Here is a 17,814-nt window from a genome sequence, read left to right as displayed (position 1 = left end):
ACCTCTTCAGTAAATATCTGTGCGGGTGGAAGGCCACACTGTTGACTTTGAGTCCTGTCATCTCAGGAAGGTAGTCAAGCCCCATTGGTTAGGCCCCTCACCTTTCAGCCAATCACAGGTGCAGCAGATTTGCATACAGGGACAGTTCCGGCACCTCAGTGCCATTCTCACTGAGCACCTGTACGTGTGCCTGCTGCCGCCACAAAGCGATCTCCCTCTCCACGCCTGCTATCTCAGAGGCGAGATGTGAGTGGAACCTGTTTCGCGGTGAGCTGCCAGAGAGAGCTCCCTCGGTCGCAGCAATGCGTCCCCCCCGCACCTGCCTCCAGCTGCACCTGCTGCTGCTGCTTGCGGGGCCCGGGGTGGCGTGGGCCGCCGTGGCCGACAGCTTCAGGGACTGCAGCCAGTTCCTGTACATGCGCACACCGCCGACGGGACTGCGCGGCCTGGACCTGAGGAGGATCTGCCAGCGCTACGGCGACAAGCCGCGCTACGCCACGCTCTACGACCGCGCCCGCCGCCTCCCCATCTACTCCGCCTACACCTTCAAGAAGTCGGACGGGCAGAGCCGGGTGGACACGCCCTGGATGTACGAGCCGCAGGTACGGCGGGCTCTCTGTTCGGCCGGTCAGTGTGGCCTGAGCCGGGCTTTGAGCTCATCTCAGTTAGCCTTGCCTTGTTCTCTCCTCATCTTCTCCCAGTCCAAGAACAGCGCCAACAACCCAATACTTACTGGGTTTGCTAAACGATGAAGTTGCTTTCAATATGTTGAAATATATGAATATGTTTCTAAGCCTGCATGTTGTGAGGGCCAGGGATGGTATATGTTTTATATTCAGAACAGCTCAGCATGTTAGAAGCATGTAGTGTGGAGCTGGGTGAAGTATGGTTTACAAGCATCCCAGGCCATGAAAACAGGTATTTTACAATGCTGCCTGGAGCACTGAACCTAGATCATGTTTAACTGTTTTTATTGATTGGCTGGTGTTGGAGTCTGGTATGCATTTGCTGATCCTAGTTCACTTATTGCACGTAATCCAGAGGAAACTTGCTTGTGTTTGGATGGGATCAATATGAGTGTGGGAGAAAGGAGAGGGGAGAGATGTCAGAAAATTCAGTTTCCCTCTTTAACAATCAGCTGACATCACTTCCTCCTCCACTTCCTGCAGATGGCCTCTGAGGAAGAGGACAGGAACATGAAGATGCTGCCCCCAGACGGCGAGCTGGACCCACTGATCGAGGAGAGCCAGGTGGTGCTGCAGGACTACACCGACGCCGTGATGTACGAGCGCGGTCAGCTCAACCCGGACCAGCACCAGGCCGACAGCGAGGACAAGGCCGCCACCTACACCCTGACCAACGTGGTGCCGCTGGTCAGCTCCTTCCTGGACGAGTCCTGGGCCGCCTACCTGGATGCAGTGCGCCGGAGGCTCAACAACTTCTGCAGAGGGACGTCGTACGTGGTGACGGGCGTGACCGTCTCCGGGGCGATGATCCGGCGGAACAACGTGGACCGCCTGGCCGTCCCGAGGTTCCTGTGGTCAGCCTACTGTTGCCCGCGTTTCGACAGGAACGCCCCCTACGAGGTGCGGCACAAGCTCCCCACCTACGCCGCCTACGGCCGGAATGAACAGGTGGGCCACGGCGTGCTGGAGCTGCCTCTAAGGGCTCTGCAGACCTTCCTGAATAACCAGACGGACGTGGACCGCAACCTGGCACTCTTCCACAGAGACTGCATCACAGAAAACACCACCAAGAGGAGGAGGAAGAGGAAGAGGAAGAGGTAGACACCACCAGGAGGAGGAGGAGGAAGAGGAAGAGGTAGACACCACCAGGAGGAAGAAGAAGAAGAGGAAGAGGTAGACGGTCCCCACCTGAACGCCGTGTGGACGTGTGGGGTGTGTCACGTGTACAGACTGTGTGTGACTATTGCATGGGTGTGTGTGTGGCTCTCATGCACACGTGGCTGTATCGTGTATTGTGTGCATGCAAAGGCTAGGCCTATTCTAGACCCATCAGATACTGTCCCTAACAGACCCATCCCACCATCCTAGACTGTCCCCTATAGACCCATCCCAGCATCCTAGACTGTCCCCTATAGACCCATCCCAGCATCCTAGACTGTCCCCTATAGACCATTCCACCATCCTAGACTGTCCCCTATAGACCCATCCCACCATCCTAGACTGTCCCCTGTAGACCATTCCACCATCCTAGACTGTCCCCTATAGACCCATCCCACCATCCTAGACTGTCCCCTATAGACCCATCCCAGCATCACAGACTGTCTCCTATAGACCCATCCCAGCATCCTAGACTGTCCCCTATAGACCATCCCATCATCACAGCCTGTCTCCTGTAGAGCATCCCACCATCCCAATATCACGCATTCATTCACTTTACTCACCTCCTGATTGGTGTTTCGGCAGGGCAGGGCCACGCCCCACCATTCGAATGAGGGTTGCCTGGTATACTTTCTGGCTCTGTTTCATATCACAGATGTGTACTCAGTGTCATCTGGGGAACCTGGTGAAGCTCAACAAGAGACAATAAACACAAGTCAACAAAAAGAAAGTCTGTATGTCTCTTTATGTCTTTTCTTTATGCCGCCTGACTTGTGCAGCAGTAGTGCTTGTGCTGGTCTGCTCTGTAAAAGCACGCTGGCTAGGCCCCACCCAGGCCTCTGAAGGGCCTCTCTGTCCCTCCACACAGTTCTTCAAAGCCTGGCATAGTGGCTGAGAAGCTCCACATGATCAGAGGTTTCAGATCCTGGGAGGGGCCCTGCCCTCATGATGTGTTCAACTTGCTGGTCTCATTTATTCCTTTATTTTCTCCCTTTCTCATCCATGTCAGTTGTTGTTAATTATACATTATAAGCTCCTCACCACGCCAACAACAGCAGAACCCACAAAGGAGCATGACGCGCCTGCAATCCACTGACACACAGGCCTATGCCTTTTTTCACACAACAAATCCCACAATGCACCAGGAGGCAAAGGCTGCCAGAGGGAGAGGCGTGATAGTGAAATGTGAGTTTAATGTAGTGCAATACCTGTAACCTCACCATGACCTATCAACATTATAAAATCAGCTGTCAACCAAACCCGTAACTGTGTCATTATGTCAGTTCACATTTCTTGGAATGTTTATGGAAAAATTCTGTTCTCTGGACCAAGTGATTAAAAAGGCCATGTAGTTTATGGAATCAGGCTTCTGTTTTAAATACAGTTATGATCACCGATATAGAATTGCTAGATCTAGGGCTACCTTCACCCTGGAGTGTATTTAAAAGGCTTGTGGGTTAGGGCATCCTTACAAAGAGGGTCTGAGAGAACACCTCGTTATGTGAAAGGGGTTTCTGGCATAAATTAAGAGGTTTGCTGCTGTCCAGCAATGGCCAGCCAGCCACCACCCATTCAGCCCCTGGTCCTGTCAGGACCTCCCAGTTTAGGTGTTATAAACCTACAGTTGCATGACATAACTGTGCCCTACAGTAGGCCTGTGAAAGTCCATGCTGAGAAGAGAAACCACACTCAAATGAACTCAGATACCGCTGAGCGGGGAATAAAAGGCCGTCAGACAGGACAGTCCGAGACTTGTGCTGGTATCTAAGCAGGCCGATGGTTTTATTACGTGGTGAGCTGAGAGACAGGTAGCGGCACAATGACCCTCAGTGCTGCTGGTGCCTGTTCACTGTGCATTTGAATGTGAGATACCATAATCACGCACTAAATTGCTATTGCAGCCATATACTGTTTCATTCCCTTGAAAAACCATAGGCTGTCCATATGGAGAAGAATGAATTATGATCCACTCTTACAGAGTGACTTCATTTTATTCAATTTACTTGTTTATCCATGTGAAACGATTGCTACTTTCATGTATATAACTGTTCATATGTTATCTGCCTGCATATTCCTCAGTATAAGCACAAAATAACATTCATAAAGGTGATATGACTGCTAAATTTGCCCAATAAATGCAGAAAATTTTGACCTATAGCTAATGTCCTTGATTTTATGTTTTTTACATTTAGCCCATAACAGTTAGCAGCTAACTCTAACTCTGTAGGGCATTTAAATCATTAAGCAAATTATTTAAATCATTTGGCAAATTATTAAAATCATTCAGCAACAATTCTCATTGGGTACTCCCCGCACGAGAAGCTGAGCAGGAGAGAGGACCTCAGTGAATAGCTGATATCCATGTGAGGCCAAAGCCTCGCCCCTTTTCCCTGCCCCTCTCTCCCTCTCTCTCGCTCTCTCTGTCACCACCCTCTCAGTGAGAGGACGAGAGAGAGGGAGAGAGGGAGAGGGAGCCGGCTCTCTGAGCGACAGCCTGACAATGTCCCCGTCCCGCGTGCCCGGCATCTGGGCCCTGCTGCTCCTTCTCCTGTCCCGCGCCCCCCCCGCCCAGCCCAGCGTGGACACCTCCTTCAGGGACTGCTCCCGCTTCCTGTACAAGAAGCAGCCGCCGACGGGCGTGCACGGCAGGGGCCTGCAGTGGATCTGCCAGCACTACGAGGGCACGCCCCGCTACGCCACCCTGTACGACCCGGCCAAGAGGATCCCCCTCTACTCCGCCTACACCTTCAAGAGGTCCAGCGGGGAGAGGAGCGTGGGCCTGCCGTGGATGTACGAGCCGCAGGTACGCATGAGCCACAGGTATGCGCCAGCCTCAGGTATGCACCAGCTGCAGGTACACGCCAGCTTCAGGTACGCACCAGCCGCAGGTACACGCCAGCCGCAGGTATGCGCCAGCCTCAGGTACGCGCCAGCCTCAGGTACACACCAGCCTCAGGTACGCACCAGCATGTGCTACAGGTAAGGGCTTCTTCCCTCGCTCCAGGCCCGTCAGGGAGGCAACGGTGCTGTCAGGGACAGTTTTCCCCGCAAACGGCAATGCTGAGTCATGAGTGCTAATCACCAAGGATGCAGAATCAATAAAGATCAGGCACAGTGGGAAACGGCACGGCAGTGACCACAGACACACCAGGGCTCGGGAAGCCGAGAGGCGAGAAGGGTTTGCAGACTTTTACATTCATCGTACATTACATTGTTGTCATTTATCTTATCCATTACACTTATCTTAGTCATCTTATCCATCTTTATACAGCTGTTTTACTGAGGCATTTGTGGGTCAAGTACCTTTGCTCAAAAGGTAAACTAACAGTGGCCCAGTGTGGATTTGAACTAGCAGCCTTCCAGTTACGAGCCCTGCTGCTTACCACTGTACCACACTGCTGCCCTGTTCATAACGCGCTGGTCTCCTCCTGCACAGGCAGCTGCTGCTACGTACTGTGCTTTTCCTTTTCACCTTAGACATTCTCTCCATCCGTGTTTTACGTCTTTTTTTCCCAGCTCTCCAAGGCGTCCAGCACAGGCAACATGCTTCCCTTCCCACAGGGGGAGGGCGAGCCGCAGCTGCAGGAGAGCCAGGCGGTGCTAGCGGACTACGCGGACGCCGTGCTGTACGAGCGCGGCCAGCTCAACCCGGACGAGCACCAGGCCTCCCCCAGCGACAAGGCCGCCACCTACACCCTGACCAACGTGGTTCCGCAAGCCAAGGAGTTCTACCAGACCCAGTGGGCCCCCTTCCTGGACAGGGTCCGGCAGCGCCTCAACAACTACTGCCGCGGCACGCCATTCGTGGTGGCCGGCGTCACCACCACGGGAAACACCATCCGCAAGGACAATCTGGACCGCGTGGCCATCCCCAGGTACGTGTGGCTGGCTTACTGCTGCCCGGACTTCGACCCCAACGCGCCCTACGAGATCCGCTACAAGCTCCCGTCCTACGCCGCCTACGGCCTCAACGAGCTCGTCAGCAACTCCGTCACGGAGGTGTCGTCCAAGAGGCTGGAGGCCCTGATCAAGAGGGAGATGCCTGTGGACCAGGACTTCCAGCTGTTCTACGACAACTGCATCCCCGAAGTGTGACTTATATTCGTTTGTCAGGCCTCGGGGGTCCTGGCTAGGAAAGCACAGGGAGCCATTTCGTGTGGCCTGGTTTTGAATGTGCTCCATGTCTCATCTCCCTCCCTTTGAGAGGCCCATTTCCTGCAGCAGATTTAGCTAAAGCTTTGGTTTCTGAATGGTGGTACCGATGAAAACAGTTGAAATACCTTTGGGTTGGTTTAGGTTTGATTTTATTTGGGTAGATGGAAAGTCAAATTGTTTCTACTTTTCCTCAATCAGCACTCAGACATTATGTGCAATAACTCCTGATGTGTCAAATGTAAGCTATGTACCATAATGGTGTTGACTGAGCCCTGAGCCTGTAGGTAATTAACGTGATTAGGTTTCTGTGGATCTGTGATCTTCATGAGTTTTTCCCTTTAAGCGAGCAGCTCTTCAGCTGGTAAATTGTGCAGATCTTTGTATGCATTCCTGAAGCTGCTCTTGTGAAATACTTCTGAATGTAACAAATAAAAAAACGCTGCTGAAATTAACATCTTATATTGTGTGAGTCACTTTGTGGTTTTTATATAATAATACTAAAGCCAAACCAGCACTCTTAAATTCACATGAATTCAAAAACATACATTTGGTGTTTTCTCCTACTTACTTACAATAATAATAAATGTTATGTGCTTTAACTCCCATCAAGTGTTACCTGAAGAGATTGAACAATTCCCCCCAACCCAAAAAAAAATACGATTAGAACTGAAACTCTGAGAGAGCTAAATGTTTTTGGCTCTGAGTAATTTATGGATTCAAAATATTTAATAGAAACGGGCAAATGAAATTCATAATTCAGTTCAGATTCAGTAGTGATGGTCAAATAGCCACCAAATAATCACTACTGCAATGACAAAAGTTTGTTCTGTACTCAAATATGCAGATTAAATGTTCCATATTTTTAAAAGTTCCAAATTGAAATTGATATACTCAGGTCAAAATGACACACAGACACAAAAATACCTAAAAAACGTATATGTCTGTAAGGTTACCATGGGAACTCATCTGTGATGCTATAGTCTCTTATGACCCATTGCTCACTCACTCCCTCGCTCTCTTCCTCTCTCTCCTCTCTCTCTCATTTCTTCTATGAGCTGTGCTGTGCGAGAGAGAAAAATAAAGGCTTTCATGTTTATTTCAATAGAGATAGCGCTGGAAAAACTTCCACATCTCCTTGAATGAGAAAGTAGATCCGTTTCCTGCGTGAGGGTAATTAAAGCACCGCCTGCCATCCCTGCCTGAGGGGGGGTATATGCTGGGCTCCTGGCAGGCTTGTCTTTTAAATAAACGGCCTCAGGTGTTTGCTTTAAAGCTTGTATTATTTAAAGCAACCTATAGAGCGATATGACCCCGTCAGGTCCCATCTCTAGGGCCTTTCGTAAGGGTGGGCTACAGTTTTCCTTTACCACTCCACTTAAGGTCCACACATGGACACAGCTAAACTGCTTACAGAGGACCGGCTCTCTGGCCTCGTCCTGACTGGCTGCTTTCGGTTCTCTCTTCAGAATGTGCAGCGGTCGGAGAGCCAATGAGGGAGAGGCCAGCTGGCAGCACGCACGTGCCTCACTTTGCATACAGGACCGAGATTAGAGGGCAAACCGTGCCCCACAGGTGTGTCTGTTTCACTCTTTCATTCCAAGCCGGACATCTTGCGCAGCTTACCGAGGGACACACAGAGCTGTTCGCTCACAGACAGACAGATGGACTGACGGACTCACAGACGCAGGGTTAGGGTAAAGCTTCACTCCGGTTGCTGCTCTGCACCTGTCCTCTGCTGTCCCTTCCTTCAGACACGGCTGTGGCTCTCTGCTGCCAGCTCACGGACGCATAGAGACACGTCGGCTTGTCTCCTCTCATTGCCGGCTCAGGCTCCTCTCCTTCCTGTGTTCCATCTCTCCTCTCCTCTCCTCTCCTTGGTCTCTCCTCTCCTCTCCTCTCCTCTCCTCTCCTCTCTCCGGTTGGCGGCCTCCGTCATGGTGGCGCGGTGGGCGCTGGCGTGTCTGCTGGCGGCTCTGCCGTGGGGCGTGGTGCGGGCAAGCGTGGAGAGGGACCTCTCCCCAGAGTGCCGGGCGTTCCTGTACATGGGCACACCGCCCGTGGGGCTGGAGGATCACTCGCTGAGGAAGATCTGCCAGCGCTACAATGGCAGGCCGCGGTTCGTCACCCTCTACGACACCGTCGACCACATCCCTGTCTACTCTGCCTACACCTTCAAGCGCTCTGATGGGGAGAGGAGGGTGGACGTGCCCTGGATGTTCGAGCCGCAGGTAGACGCCCAAACGTGTGTGTGCTTGCAAATAGCACTTATTCTGAGTCTCCCGTTGCTGTGGTACTTGTCACTCTAATGACCTCAGCAGGGCTGTTTGACCCCTGTGTGAGAGAGATGACCACCCAAAGGGGTGTAGAGGTTAGCAAAGAGCTAATTGTCAATCTCTAAACCCTGCAGACCAGAAATAGAGAAGTAGATTTAGCATCAAAGCTAAAGACTAAGGTGAGAGGACTTTACCCCGCATGTGTTCCATTTCGTGCATGTGTTGTTTGCGGTTTTTGTGATTTAAAAGTCACGTCGCTCTCCGTTTGGTGCATTTACCAGTGCTTCGTTTGACTCGCTGTGTCAGTCTGATTAGATAACGTTGTTACATGCGTCATCTCAGCCATTCAACAATGCCGTTTAACTTTTACACAGGGAAAATCTCCCCTGTTGGATTCTCGTCATCTGCAGGCTCCATTTTCCCTCCCTGCTGCTCTTTCTTTCACTCGCAGCTCTCCACCACGTCCGACACCGGAGAAATGCTGCCCTTCCCCCGCGGCTACCTGCACCAGAACTTCGAGGACGCGCAGGCGGTGCTGGAGGACTACGAGAACGCCGTCAGCTACGAGCGCGGCCAGCTCAACCCGGACGAGCACCAGGCCGACCCCGATGACAAGGCCGCCACCTACACCCTGACCAACGTGGTGCCGCAGGCCCGGGAGTTCAGCATCGGGCCCTGGAAGGAGCAGGAGCACCGCATCCGGAAGAGGCTCAACAACTTCTGCCGTGGCACGGCTTACGTGGTGACCGGCATCACCACCTCCGGACACATGATCCGCCGCCACAACATGGACCGCGTGGCCATCCCCACCTACATGTGGTCGGCCTACTGCTGCATCAACTACGACCACAACGCCCCCTACGAGGAGCGCTATAAGTTCCCTGCCTTCGCCCACTACGGCCTCAACCAGCGGGAGGGCAACCAGGTCCTGGAGATACCGATCAAGAAGCTGGAGGAGTTTCTCAAGGGCTCCACCTTCGTGGACAAGAACTTCCAGATCTTTGTGGATGACTGTGTGCCCCCACCCTCTGCTCTTCCTTAACTGACCCCACCCCTTCCCAAGACCAAGCCCAGTTCCACAGATCACACCTGAGCGCCTGTCTCCTCCGTTGTATTTGATCTGTCTTTACCAATAATTTTACGGCCAATTAAAAAGTTTTATCAGCCATCACAGGACATAGAGCTAATTGTGCAATCAAAAATGCCACTTTTATCTTAAAAATAGAACTGAAATATTATTGTTCAAAGTTTTAGTGATTTTTGTTTTAAACATGATCTGGGTGATGTTTTGTGAAATGAATGAAATGATCTAATGAACTATTGTTTTCATGTTTCTTTGCCAACATTAGGTTCTTTTCCTTCTCCCAGCAGGCTGTAAAATGTCATGAAAATACAGGGATATTCTGTTTAATCAGGTGTACCTGTTCATTTCTGCCAGACATCAATAAAGAAGTCTTCTCCCACCAAAGTCACTGCTTTTGTTCATTTTCTCTTTCACAGAAGCACAGACCTTGTCACTTTGATGTGATTATCTTCACCATAATGAGGTTATAACACTCAATATGTGTGATCCTCTGATAAAGGGTGGGGTCAAAGGTCAGGCCAGTTTTGTTCTGCCTTATTTTTGTCTTTGAATGGTGCTGGGCACGTTTTATGTTTTTACTAGGCGATTTCACCGTTTACTCACCCTTGCCAATTTGAGTACTAGGTACTCAGCCAAGCCTGGATCAACCGATTTTAAACCTCACGCCTCTGACAGGGGCCACAAGTGGACGTGGCCTTAAAAATGTCATCACACTGAAATGGACATTTACATGTGTGAGGGGAGACAAGTCCACAAAGAGCAGTTACCACTTCCCTCGGCTTCCAGAGCAGTGCCTAACCAGCAGACAGGCACGGAGTGCAAATCCATCAGAACCTTTATCATTTTAAAGATCATTAAACCCAGATAACATTAAACCCAGGTAACACATTTGATTTTGCTGAAAGTCCTGCAGATGACGGAAGTGGGTTCTGGGCATTTTCTCCCTGTAATAGCTGATCCAGGACTGTGTTGACCTCCATGAACCTTAATCCAAAATCACTAACACCAGAGCCATGGAGTGAGTTTTCCTCTGATTAAACTAATTGAAGTTTCAGACTCTGTGTGACCCTGAAGAAAACCTTAAAGTAAGAGGTATGCAGACTGACCACAGCTGTGGAAGAAACACTGTAATGGGGGATAAGCGTTCCATGTTGTGCTGCTGTTGTCTGCATGGTGATTGGTCATCTCCCCCTCATTAGTTTCCCTGTTGTGTCTAGGTAATTCTTGAAAGGTTTTCAATGTTCCCCACCCTGGATTAAACATCAGTGTGATGTTACTTGACCCTTTCCATGTCTTTATACAGTATTGCACAACTAAAGAATTTCTGCGTCTGATTCCTAAGAAGAAGTAATCAGAAGCATGAGCATTATAAGGCGAGCTGTGGTCAGAGGACCCTGTAGGCCACATTGCAGTGCATCCTAAGGCCTGTGGTATCTTAAATCCTGATGATAAGCTGCCGTTTTTAAGAGTGGGCGAAATGACCAGACTAGAGCAGAAATTTTACCTGATGACTCATTTCCTATTTGAGGCTGTGGTGTACTAGCTGTGGTGATCATCTAACAGAAAGGGTTCCAGGATGCATGGTTGCTGGTTTTTTTTTTGTTGCTCATCAAGGTTCTTATTTCAATTTGCTTAGGTAAGCCAGGCAACCTGGATGACATAGATATCTGAAATAAAGCAAGTGAAAAATGTGGCGCAGCCCAGTATCTTGTACCTTGCTACTGCATGGCCAGTTTACACCACTGTTTTTACATACTGAGAGACCAATTATTTGATAAGACTGCAAAGGTGCGCTTCTCTTCCTCTCCCGAGCTCTGAAGACTCTCTGTTCTCTGACTCACAGTGGAAGCTGCTTTACATGTCAGTGGTGGAGCACGAGTCCCACAGAGAGAGTCAGAGGAGAGCTGACGTTGTGAGCTGATTGGCTCTGCTCTGATATTGATGCTTGTAGGCATCACAAACGCCACAGTAGCATTCTGATAAAAAATAATAATAATAGCAGTAACGTATTTTCAAGAAGTTGCCTTCTTCCAATAAAGTGTGCCCTGCACAAAGAGAAAGTAGACCTGCTGCATTAGCAGGTAAAGGCATGACCCTGTAGTCACGCTCATTTGAAAAAGCTCTATGTAATCTGATGTATCACCTGGCTCTTTATGGACTTAACTGACCACAAAGCAAACAGAGGGAGAAAAAGTCTTTCCCTCTCACCCCAGGATGTGTAATGACAGATCATACTGAATGCTCTTAAGAGCAGCTGCTTTCAGCCAACCTGACCAGGCCTCCAGACAGAAAGTCATTGCTTTTCTGTATCCACCTCTTGCATGAATTTAATGTACTTCCAGGTGTGTGTTCAGTGTTCAAAGGAAACCCCACAATGTGAGATCTTCTTCGTAGTATAGTTTGGCCTTTTCAGTCAGCACAGTAAGTCATCTGTGGTAAGCCAATAGCAAAGAGAGTCAACAGTGACACAGCTTTGGGTCTGTCACCTGTTTGATCGAATGAATGTAATGGGATGACACACTGAATGAAAGATGTTCCTTGCGTCATTTCCACAATGCGACTCCAAAGTGATGAGTCCATCAGTTTACATGATATACAATTATATTTTATTATTATGCATTTTCCATTTGAAAAACATCAGAAAAGAAGAGCTGTGTCTGTAATTCTTTTTGTTGCACGTTGTAACTTGCCCCCTGTGTCACATTTACATTTATTCATTTGGCAGACGCTTTTATCCAAAGCGACTTACATAGGTTACAGTTCTTTACAATGCTATCCATTTATACAGCTGGATATTTACTGAGGCTATTGTGGGTTAAGCACCTTGCCCAAGGGTACAGCAGCAGTGTCCCGGTGGGGATTGAACCGGCAACCTTTTGGTTACGAGTCCTGCTCCTTAACCACTATGCTACACTGCCGCCCGTACATCATATATGGCCACAAACATAATCACAATCAATGTACAAGGGCCACCACAAACACTCCACACCTCTCTGTCCATTCTTCCTTTTCTCTGTGCCGTTTCTGGGTCAGTGTCCTGCCCTGAGCGAGACATTTATTTTTATGTATCCATCCTGAAATCATCCTGCCAGTGCTGGTCCTGGATCAGGGTCGGGCGGCAGAGCGACAGTTGTGCACAGGAACAGCTGTCCTTCCCAAACCCTTGTGGCTGCTTTGCATGTATGGAAACTGCTATTCATCAACGTGAGTCACAAAGAGCCCGTGCACTGCTCCTTCTGTCCCTGTAACGAGAGAGAGAGAGAGGGAGAGGGGGAGAGAGAGAGAGAGAGAGAGAGGGGGAGAGAGAGAGAGAGAGAGAGGGAGAGAGAGAGAGAGAGAGAGAGAGAGGGAGAGAGAGAGAGAGAGAGAGAGAGGGAGAGAGAGAGAGAGAGAGAGAGAGAGGGAGAGAGAGAGGGAGAGAAAGAGAGAGAGAGAGAGAGAGAGAGAGGGAGAGAGAGAGAGAGAGAGAGAGAGAGGGAGAGAGAGAGGGAGAGAGGGAGAGAGAGAGAGAGAGAGAGAGAGAGAGAGAGAGAGGGCAGACTCAGAGGCAGACAGGAGGGGAGAGAGAGAAAAGGAGAGATCCACACAGTGCACTCGGGGGACAGGGCAAGAGACTGGGAGAGTGAGCCGGCGAGAAGGGAGGCTGAGAGACAGAGAAGGCAGACAGACACACCGACGGACAGACAGACAGACAGAGAGCTGCTGATCTGTCACTATGACACACCTGCTGGTTCCCTGTGCCCTCGCCCTGTGGGTGCTGTGCTGTGCTCCCCTGGGTCAAGCAGCAGTGGTGGAGGATTTCAACCACATAGAGAGGTGCAAGGACTCGCTCTACATGGGCACGCCACCGCGGGGCTACCTCAGCACCAGCATGAAGAAGATCTGCCAGCGCTACGAGGACAAGCCGCGCTACGTCACCCTCTACGACCCCCGCAAGCACATCCCCATCTACTCCGCCTACACCTTCAAGAAGTCTGATGGGGAGAAGCACGTTGACTTCCCTTGGATGTTCGAGCCTCAGGTGAGTCTCCGCGGTTCCAGATACCTGAGTCACTGCTGGCACTGGCCCTTTGGCTGTCAGAGCAGGGGGTTTAAAACCATCACACATTCCTGCAGTAACGGCCACGAGTCACTATCTGCATTATCACTGTCTAACTTGTGTAGCACTCAGCAGAGTGCATACCTTCATCACATTGGACCTTTCAGTACTATTAGTATCTTTTTCCCAAGTGTTGTCCAACTCTAGCCATAACAATTTTTGGTTGACCTGTTTGCAGATAGAAAGACAGGTAGACAGACAGACATTCATATAACTTATCAAAGGCATAGGAAAATACCAATGCATGTTATGCAAATCACAGAGCCTCTGAAATCATGTTTCCTTTATGTTCCCATATTTACTCAAAGGAGCTTTAAAGCTTTTTCCAGATACAAGAAAAATGCTTGCCTTAGTGAATTAGTTTGTTGCCATATCTTGGAGAAAGACGACACCTGATATACAAATGACACAACATGTCAGCTGTATTTGGGTAACGCTAATTCATGAACGCATCTGGGATGCGATTTGCCTCTCCGATACTAAATGACCCCTCGCCTCTCTCTCTCCCTCATCCAGCTGGCCAGTGAGAAGGGAGGTGGTAACATGGAGCCATTCCCCCAGACCCACATGCACAATAACTTCGAGGACACGCAGGCGGTGCTGGAGGACTTTTCTGACGTGGTCCAGTACGAGCGTGGCCACCTGAACCCGGACGAGCACCAGGCTGATCCGCTGGACAAGGCCGCCACCTACACCCTGACCAACGTGGTGCCGCAGATCCGGGAGTTCAACACGGGCCCTTGGTCCGACCACGAGGACCGCGTCCGCAAGAGGCTCAACAACTACTGCCGCGGCACGGCCTACGTGGTGACCGGCACCACCACCTCCGGAAACATGATCCGCCGGGACAACATGGACCGCGTGGCCATCCCGGAGTACATGTGGACCACCTACTGCTGCACCGACTTTGACCACAACGCCCCCTACTTTGTGCGCTACAAGTTCCCCGTGTTCGGCGCCTACGCCCTCAATGACCGCGTCAACAACCACGTGGTGGAGGTGCCCGTCAAGAACCTGGAGAAGTTCCTGAAGGGGAAAATGGACGTGGACAAGAACTTCCAGATCTTCTACAACGACTGCGTCCCAGACTTCTAAAACGTGCCACACTGATACTGTCCCCACACCCCCCCCACGAGTGTGCCTTCTGGATTTCCCTCTACAATTTGGTTTCAAAACGTAGCAAACAAAATACATAAACAGCTATAACACATTTCAGTTATAATATTTATTGAGTTTCTCTGTGTAAAAGAATATTTTAATGCCCCAGCAGCTGTTCATCTCTCATTATGAAAGCACTGGTAGAAAGGTCTTCACAGTCAACACTTACTGATGTGTCTGTATTCTACATGTGCAGACAGGGTTGCCCTGGAATAAACCATCCAAAATAAAACCTACACTCCGCTGTCACTGTGTCTTGTTTTCACGGTCATCGCAAGCCCTGTCTTCTCCCTCGTTAAATCTGAATTCCATTATGTGTGTGTGTGTTTGAATCTGTCTTTAAAAACCCTGTTTTTATACCTCTTAGTGTCCTGTTGAATCCTGCAGACCTGCTTCTTGAGCGGAGCTGTTGGTTCTAATTGCCTCATTCTGCTGCTGAAGCCCATGTAAGGAAGAAGCCACTTATTCAAATCAAGCACAATAGCACAGAGATAAGGAGTAATCAGCTACAGTGATCTAATCACACCAGGGCATTGCTGGTGTATCTTCTTTCTCATGAAAACAGCTGAACTGTTCAAAAAACAAACAGTTGTTTTAACAGTTTGAACACATCTACAGTAAAATGATCAGATGATATAGCTGAAACTACACACACAAGGATCCAGTGCTTCTACATGTTACATCATAGCAGTAACACATATCACCTCAATAAAACAATCAACCTTTTAAACTCTTTATCCCTGTACTACAGCCATAGGCAAAATTTGCATAATTCTAAGAACTGGTTGCCTAGTGATATGAATATATTGCAGAAAGATCTATCCAGCAACGAAACTTTCACCTCATGTGACAGTATGTGTCTATCTGACCTCGTCTGGCAATAATAATGTAATGTCAGTCCACAGTATTATATTCTAGTGAACTTTGACCTCTGAATGTAATGTTCCATGTTAATTCCACTAGTAGCACACAGTCAAAACAAAACATGAGGAAGCGGCTTTTCTATCTCTTTATTTAAAGTGACTGTATGAATTATGGGCTGCCAGCCTCAATGTACACAAAGGAGACAGCTCACAGATGATTAATTCCACACTTTCCAGGAGACTCCTTCCAGGATCATCCCTCAGTCTTGCTTCACTTTCCCACAAATCTCTCCTTCTCTCACCCTGACACGTCCCATCGCTTTCCCTTTCCCTCCCTCACTTCCTTACAGTCTGAGGCAGGCAGAGGTTGTAGAAGGAGCCGTGATCCAGGGATCCTACCCTCTTCCAGGACACCCAGCCCAGCCTCTGTGTGGTCTCCCTGTCCAGGGGAGGGCCGTAGTAATGAGGGTCCAGCACCAGCAGGTAGCTCCCTCGTGCTCCTGTGCACACACCAAGAATCCCCTTGGAGGAGTTGTCTCTGTCCCCGCCCATCATGACAGGGGACCCCTGTGACTGGAAGTGCTGGTGAAGCTCCTCTGCCACACCTTCCAGCTCCGCCCCTCCGCCCCGCACGTGCACGATGCGACAGGGGACGTCATAAAAGTGGTCCAACACCAGGGCTGCCTCAAATGTCCCAATCCATTCCCGCGACCCCACAAAGGAGGGAGGTTTGTCCCCCATGGTGACCAGGGCTTGCTGAATTTTGCATAGACTGGGTGGGGGTATGTTGTTCCTCAGTTGTGACCAGCTCAGACACAGCCAGGAGGAGAGGGTTTGTAGGGTACGATAACCACAACCCCAGCCGCGGTCATCTTGCCCATCACAGCCATAGTGAAAATACAGACACTCCCCAGACACTAGGGAGCGTCTGACAATGTTTGTCTCGGGGTCCGGCAGTCCAACGTGAGCGTTCTTCAACAGCTCCCCCGCCCCGTTATTCTTCACTGTCTCTGTCCTTTGGTGACTTTGCCCTGTCAATCCTCCCCAGTCAACCTCTTCCGTCTGCACACCTTTCTTTCTGCTATCCTCACTCATCTCTTCAGTTTCCTTTAAAGAGCGGCAACGGGACTCTCAGAAATCAACCCTGTAAGAAAAAAATGTGATACCACTTTACAGTAATGCAGTAAGCAAGCTAGCGAGTATTTGGACCGTCGGAGGGGGAAAAACGTAATAATGTTTTTAAAGTTTGTACGACATATTACATACTAGAAGTAACTGTCAGTAGTTATATTTTTTTGTCGAACCTTCAACAAACAATGCAACCGTCATGCCACCGAGCCCGACCAGCGCCGACCGGCAGCAAGGTTTATTTCCCACGTACACAGGAGTATTTTCTGCGGCTTAATTACATTTTCAACTATGTTACACAATTTCTGCTTAAACAAATTCACCTGCATGAAAACCTCAGATCATTCACAATAATAGCTTTATTTTTTTACACATATCGGCAGCTTTTTGACAAGACGCCTAAAGTGTTTCATTCACCTTGTCCGTCACCAAATGTCTTCCCACCAACTACAAAAGCCATAAAAGTAAATATGCGGGTTCCGAAAGTGAAGTTTGTAATGTAACTGCCGTTACGTCACATGTCATTGGATGGCATAAGCTCCATTGCGTCTACAAAGAAAATATCATTTATTAGCATACAAAATTCTTTCGCTTGACAACACCTCTAAATTGCTGCTTTCCTTCAAAGAGAAGGATAATTATTTGAGCTCTGGGTCAACTATAGGTATAATTTATGTTGCTAACTAAAAAGTGTACATAACTCATACATGATACAGCTGGTTATCATTGCTGTGTGATTTTTAAATATGCACACGTGTTACTTGATTACTAGGAAATCAGCAAACAAAGGCAGTCTACCTAATTCCGCTGACTAAACACCGCATTTGCAAGGTATACGCCAGAAACGAAACTGTTCACTACTGCAGACCACAACCGTACATCTTTTAACCGCCGCCCGTTATTATTTTACTGAACACTTCCAGCCACCGCAACTAAGCGTAGAGCTGATGGCGAAACGCAGAGACACCAATGTGCACATTTTCGAAAAGAGAGAATTTTTCGAAGAGGCCTCGCTTCGCTCGGTCCGGCCAGTTCGGACCGCCGACTGCTCGTTCTCTGGAACGGACATGACTGAGACACGAATACGGTAGTGTTTCTAAAGTTCTGCTCCCGGTGATTGTGGTGTTAGTGTCATGAATGCATTTGGGTTCTGTCGAACAGGTTTCCATTTGTAATATTCTGTGTCACCGTGTTAAGTAATTGTAGTCAA

The 17,814-nt window shown here is 49.3% G+C and overlaps 5 protein-coding genes across 5 annotated transcripts; 4 read left to right on the top strand and 1 right to left on the bottom strand.

Moving 5' to 3' along the window:
• The first annotated feature begins 1 nt into the window (after position 1).
• Positions 2-1,787, top strand: LOC118790558 (endonuclease domain-containing 1 protein-like). The gene is made up of 2 exons (XM_036547505.1): positions 2-602; positions 1,170-1,787. The coding sequence occupies exons 1-2, from the start codon at positions 303-305 to the stop codon at positions 1,785-1,787; spliced, it is 918 nt and encodes a 305-aa protein (XP_036403398.1). The 5' UTR covers positions 2-302.
• A 2,557-nt stretch (positions 1,788-4,344) lies between these two features.
• Positions 4,345-6,047, top strand: LOC118790685 (endonuclease domain-containing 1 protein-like). Its single transcript, XM_036547677.1, has 2 exons — positions 4,345-4,647; positions 5,361-6,047. The coding sequence occupies exons 1-2, from the start codon at positions 4,345-4,347 to the stop codon at positions 5,937-5,939; spliced, it is 882 nt and encodes a 293-aa protein (XP_036403570.1). The 3' UTR covers positions 5,940-6,047.
• A 1,886-nt stretch (positions 6,048-7,933) lies between these two features.
• On the top strand, positions 7,934-9,433 carry LOC118790684 (endonuclease domain-containing 1 protein-like). Its single transcript, XM_036547676.1, has 2 exons — positions 7,934-8,227; positions 8,724-9,433. Exons 1-2 carry the CDS (start codon positions 7,934-7,936, stop codon positions 9,312-9,314), a joined length of 885 nt encoding a protein of 294 aa, XP_036403569.1. The 3' UTR covers positions 9,315-9,433.
• Positions 9,434-13,035: 3,602 nt separating this feature from the next.
• LOC118790575 (endonuclease domain-containing 1 protein-like) lies at positions 13,036-14,645 on the top strand. Its single transcript, XM_036547522.1, has 2 exons — positions 13,036-13,377; positions 13,972-14,645. The coding sequence occupies exons 1-2, from the start codon at positions 13,072-13,074 to the stop codon at positions 14,548-14,550; spliced, it is 885 nt and encodes a 294-aa protein (XP_036403415.1). The 5' UTR covers positions 13,036-13,071; the 3' UTR covers positions 14,551-14,645.
• Positions 14,646-15,690: 1,045 nt separating this feature from the next.
• On the bottom strand, positions 15,691-17,038 carry ufsp1 (UFM1-specific peptidase 1 (non-functional)). Its single transcript, XM_036549125.1, has 2 exons — positions 17,022-17,038; positions 15,691-16,620 (listed from the first exon to the last, which is right to left on the bottom strand). Exon 2 carries the CDS (start codon positions 16,569-16,571, stop codon positions 15,813-15,815), a length of 759 nt encoding a protein of 252 aa, XP_036405018.1. The 5' UTR covers positions 16,572-16,620; positions 17,022-17,038; the 3' UTR covers positions 15,691-15,812.
• Between the last annotated feature and the right edge of the window lie 776 nt (positions 17,039-17,814).

This window comes from Megalops cyprinoides, chromosome 16 (genome assembly GCF_013368585.1).
Source record: "Megalops cyprinoides isolate fMegCyp1 chromosome 16, fMegCyp1.pri, whole genome shotgun sequence".
NCBI lineage: Eukaryota > Metazoa > Chordata > Actinopteri > Elopiformes > Megalopidae > Megalops > Megalops cyprinoides.
Note: the sequence above shows the minus strand (reverse complement) of the source record. Positions and strands in the feature narration are given on the sequence as shown.